At 38.4% G+C, this 4009-nt stretch overlaps 1 protein-coding gene across 1 annotated transcript; it reads left to right on the top strand.

Moving 5' to 3' along the window:
* Window positions 1-116: 116 nt before the first annotated feature.
* LOC104164715 (stromal interaction molecule 2-like) lies at window positions 117-3752 on the top strand. Its single transcript, XM_009704142.1, has 4 exons — window positions 117-196; window positions 762-844; window positions 2028-2229; window positions 3033-3752. The coding sequence occupies exons 1-4, from the start codon at window positions 117-119 to the stop codon at window positions 3511-3513; spliced, it is 846 nt and encodes a 281-aa protein (XP_009702444.1). The 3' UTR covers window positions 3514-3752.
* Window positions 3753-4009: the final 257 nt, after the last annotated feature.

Below are 4009 nucleotides of genomic sequence, written 5' to 3'. Positions count from 1 at the left end.
GAAGGAGATCAGGTTGGTCAAGCAGGACCATGATCTGTTGTTGAAACTAGTTCAGGAGTCAAATTGTTGTAGGTTAGTTTGGCAACTGCTAAATTATTCCCGTCCTTTAGACAAAAATGACAAATGCACACGACGAAGGACAGAAGGAAAATGGCTTGTCTCATGAGGCTTCAGACAAAATGCAGTGTGCAGACAGGTCAGTTATGAGCAAGACTGTTTCAGTCTCTGGACCTAAACAGAACTATCTGGGCTGTTATCTTGCCCCAGCATCCTTTGATCTCGTAAGACTGACAGAATTTGAAGTCTGCCAGACAGGCTTCTTTGTGCTGCAGCAATTGGGATGATAGGCTAAAATGGTGTGAAGTAGTAGATCTCTTTAGTCAATCTTGATCTGAAGAACCAAAGAGGATAAAGAAATAAATGTACAAGACTGGAACAAAGTCATTACAGGAAGGTGATAGTGAAACTTACACTTTTCCATTGACTGATTAGGATTTAGCTGATTCCTTGATTTAGTGAATTTCATTTGTACTAGAAAATTCTAGATGTTAAATTGTCGTAGCTGAATCATTCATAATCCAATGTATATACACCTACAAGGAACCAAAATGCTTGTAACTTCTCTCAAAATTCACTGATGATGCAATCTTGTTCTTTTTTACACCAGTGGGTAGGATGGCATCTGATTTATCTGGACACATAGTACAAATATTCTAAAGGGATTTTTATTCTCTTATCTGAGTTCACACTTGCTTTTTTAGGAATGTTTTTGTAATGACACAAGCTTGTTTTGTGTTTGAGCTGCCAACACCTGCTTTTCAGGTCAGTAGAGGGTTCATCAAAAGTAAAATCAAAAGTTTGAGTTACATGACAACTGTCATGTTGGGACTTGTAAATCTTTCTTTGTTGCTCGGCCCAGCAGGAAGCAAAGTCTAAGTGTTGGCAAAGGTGCAGCTACTTGCTGTTTTGTGAAAACTGTGTTTTCCTGCATTGAAACAGAATGACAGCTCAAACTTTTCTGAGATTCCAGGAAGGGAAACTGTAATTTACCTGCTGCTAAACTGGCATCTCAAAAAAATAAAATGCGTTTTTTCAGGGTTAGACATCCGTGTCTACAAAAATATTTGCATTTTTTTTTAGTGTGTTGTGTTTGGTAAACATTTTGAACGTCAGTAAGGGTATGATCTGTCTTACCTAAGCAGTGATGCATTCTGTGGGACAGTTTGAGGATGGGTATGAGAAATCCTGAGACTCATAACAGCTAGCCTGAAAACAGGTCTGTAAATTTATTTCCATAGAAGTATTGCTGCCTAATCATCTTTTGAAGGAGGGAATTGGATTAGGAACTTTTTGGTTTGTTACTTCATGTTAGGTACTTTGCTGGTCAAGTTTTGTGTTGCTGTCTCCACCCGTTCTTAGTACTTTTGTTTCCGGAAATTTATAGTTAGCCTGGCAAAAGAAAGTGTTATCAAATGGGAAATTCTTTAGCTTAAAATGAGGTTGAATTATATATTCTACATCATGTTATGTAAATGAAATTGGTTTTCCATGCCTAATGTAACTTTAAACTAATGCAGTGCATTTGAGTTGGCTGTTTGGTTAGGTATACCTACATTGCAAAGCTTTTATGTATGCTTTTAAACTCCAAGTTGCCACACAAGTAAAATACAGGATATTGTGTAACATACTAATTTCAGCACGGCTATTTTTTGTTTATAAAGGATTGGGAGTTTCAGTAGAATCTTTCTCTTTGGTTCACTATGCTCCCTTGAGAACAGAGCTTTGGTGCACGTCATCAGAGTATACTCGGCAGGCATAGAACCGCTGCAGTCGCATGTTGGTTAGCTGCTTCATCTAACTAGAATGTATAAGGTGATGCCAATCTTTCCTCCTCCTGAACAGCCGAACAATGTCAAAGTTGTTTGAGAATCACTGTGGCTGAAGCAGATACCTGATATTTAGTCTTCAGAGTAGATATTAACATCAATGTCACTTGGAGGTTTTGGTTTGCTTTTTCTTTGCCTCAGGGTCCATTGTAAAACCTCCCAGCACACTGGCAAGAAGCAGTAGCTTGTGTCGATCAAGACGCAATGTTGTGCCATCATCTCCACAGTCTCAGCATGCTTTGCACTCTCCTGACCCTGACATCCTTTCTGTGTCGAGCTGCCCAGCTCTTTATCGAACTGAAGAGGAGGAGGAAGCCATTTACTTCTCTGCTGATAAACAATGGTACGGGGATTAGCAAACAGCAGTTGGAACTCTGATAGGATTATTTGAGACTAACAGTTTAGAATTGGAGGTTGAACTAAGCCAAAAGTTAAAGTAATCTGTAGGATAATATAAATTAATATATTCCACATGGAACAGAGAGAGTTCTTGTCTGGTATGTGTATGTAAATAGCTAGCATGTCATATACAGTTAAGTAATGTTACAATTCAGGGTGTACTGAACTAACCCTGATTCTCCATTACAATATGTTACTGGCTTTTACATCTGAAACTAGGATCAAAAGCAGTGTCAGCTACTGGGCGAAGAGAAGATGGATGGTAACACAATTCTTACAGCATGTTGAGCGTGTACCTACTCTTGTTACATGGCCTCATAGGAAAAGGTTAAATTCCTTTTGGAAGGAGCAAATGAGCTTGTTGAAAGGTAGGGCCACTTGTCCTGAAGAAACTTTTTGTATATGATAGGCTTAAATCTCCTTCTTTCATGTCATAACTTTTCTGACTTCACGTGCCAGAGAGTTTTTGTTCTTTGAAGTGAGATACAAATGACTGATTCTGGGCCGATGCTGCTGCCCACAAAAACAAGATCACACAAATTAATTCTCTTAAGTTTAGATAATAAAATGATGTCATGCAAGTTGTAACTTAAAATGTTTAACTTAATGTTTTTTGTTAATTAACTACTAAGGAAAAGTGCGGGTGGTGCTTTTAGACTCTTGTTGATTCTAAATTAATTTCCTTTTTAACTGCATGAACGAAATAGTAGTTTCATTATGTCTTCTCCTTTTTTTGCTCTGACTCAGGGAAGTACAGGAAACAGGTTCGGAATGTGACTCCTTAAATTCATCCACTGGAAGGAAGCAGTCTCCTCCAGCAAGTCTTGAGATGTACCAGACGCTTTCTCCTCAGAAAGTATCCCCGGAAGATTTCTCACTGGAGGAATCATCTACAGGAGACTCTTCTTCTCTAACTGCAGATATTTCTAGGGGGTCTCCTGACTGTGTAGGCATGGCAGAAACTAAGAGCATGATCTTTAGTCCTGCAAGCAAAGTTTATAATGGAATTCTGGAGAAGTCCTGCAGCATGAACCAGCTTTCAACTGGGATCCCAGTCCCAAAGCCTCGTCACACCTCATCGTCTTCAGCCAGCAGTGATAGTAAACCCAACCATGAAGCTGCTTCTGTCCCTAGGATAAGTAGCATCCCGCAGGACCTGTACCAAAACGGTGAAAAAAACAAAAAGCCATCAAAAATAAAAAGCCTCTTTAAGAAGAAGTGTAAGTGAGGTTGACAGAAGAAACCTATAGTAATGTTAGAAGAACTCTATTTTTTAAATCTTTAGGAATGTAATTCCATTTGAGCATTCCAGACTGGATGCCCTAATGGAATGCTTGGTAGGTCAACTATATTTAATTGACTGTACTGTCAAAGGTCGTGCCAGCTGTCAATGAGAAATCATTAAAAAGTTCAGACAGTTTACATTCATTTCTGGCTATTTATTTCCCCTTTTTTTTTGTTTGTCTTTTCTAGTGTTTTTTTGTTGTTGTTGTTTTGTTGGCTTTTTTTTTATAGTTTATTCATAAACCATTTTTAAGCCACTTTGGACTTCTGAGCTTTAATGGACTAGTAAGCCTTCCTGGGCTTGCCAAAGTTTCTTGTTTACTGGAGCATCTTCCTATCTTTCCATAGAGCTAGGACATTTGTCTACTGGACTTTAAGAAAAATAAAAGAAGTAGAACTAATTGAATTGCACTACTGTTTTACAGACTGGAAAAGTCTCT

The sequence above is a fragment of the Cariama cristata genome, unplaced genomic scaffold (assembly GCF_000690535.1).
Source record: "Cariama cristata isolate BGI_N322 unplaced genomic scaffold, ASM69053v1 scaffold43477, whole genome shotgun sequence".
In the NCBI taxonomy this organism is placed as follows: Eukaryota; Metazoa; Chordata; class Aves; order Cariamiformes; family Cariamidae; genus Cariama; species Cariama cristata.
Note: the sequence above shows the minus strand (reverse complement) of the source record. Positions and strands in the feature narration are given on the sequence as shown.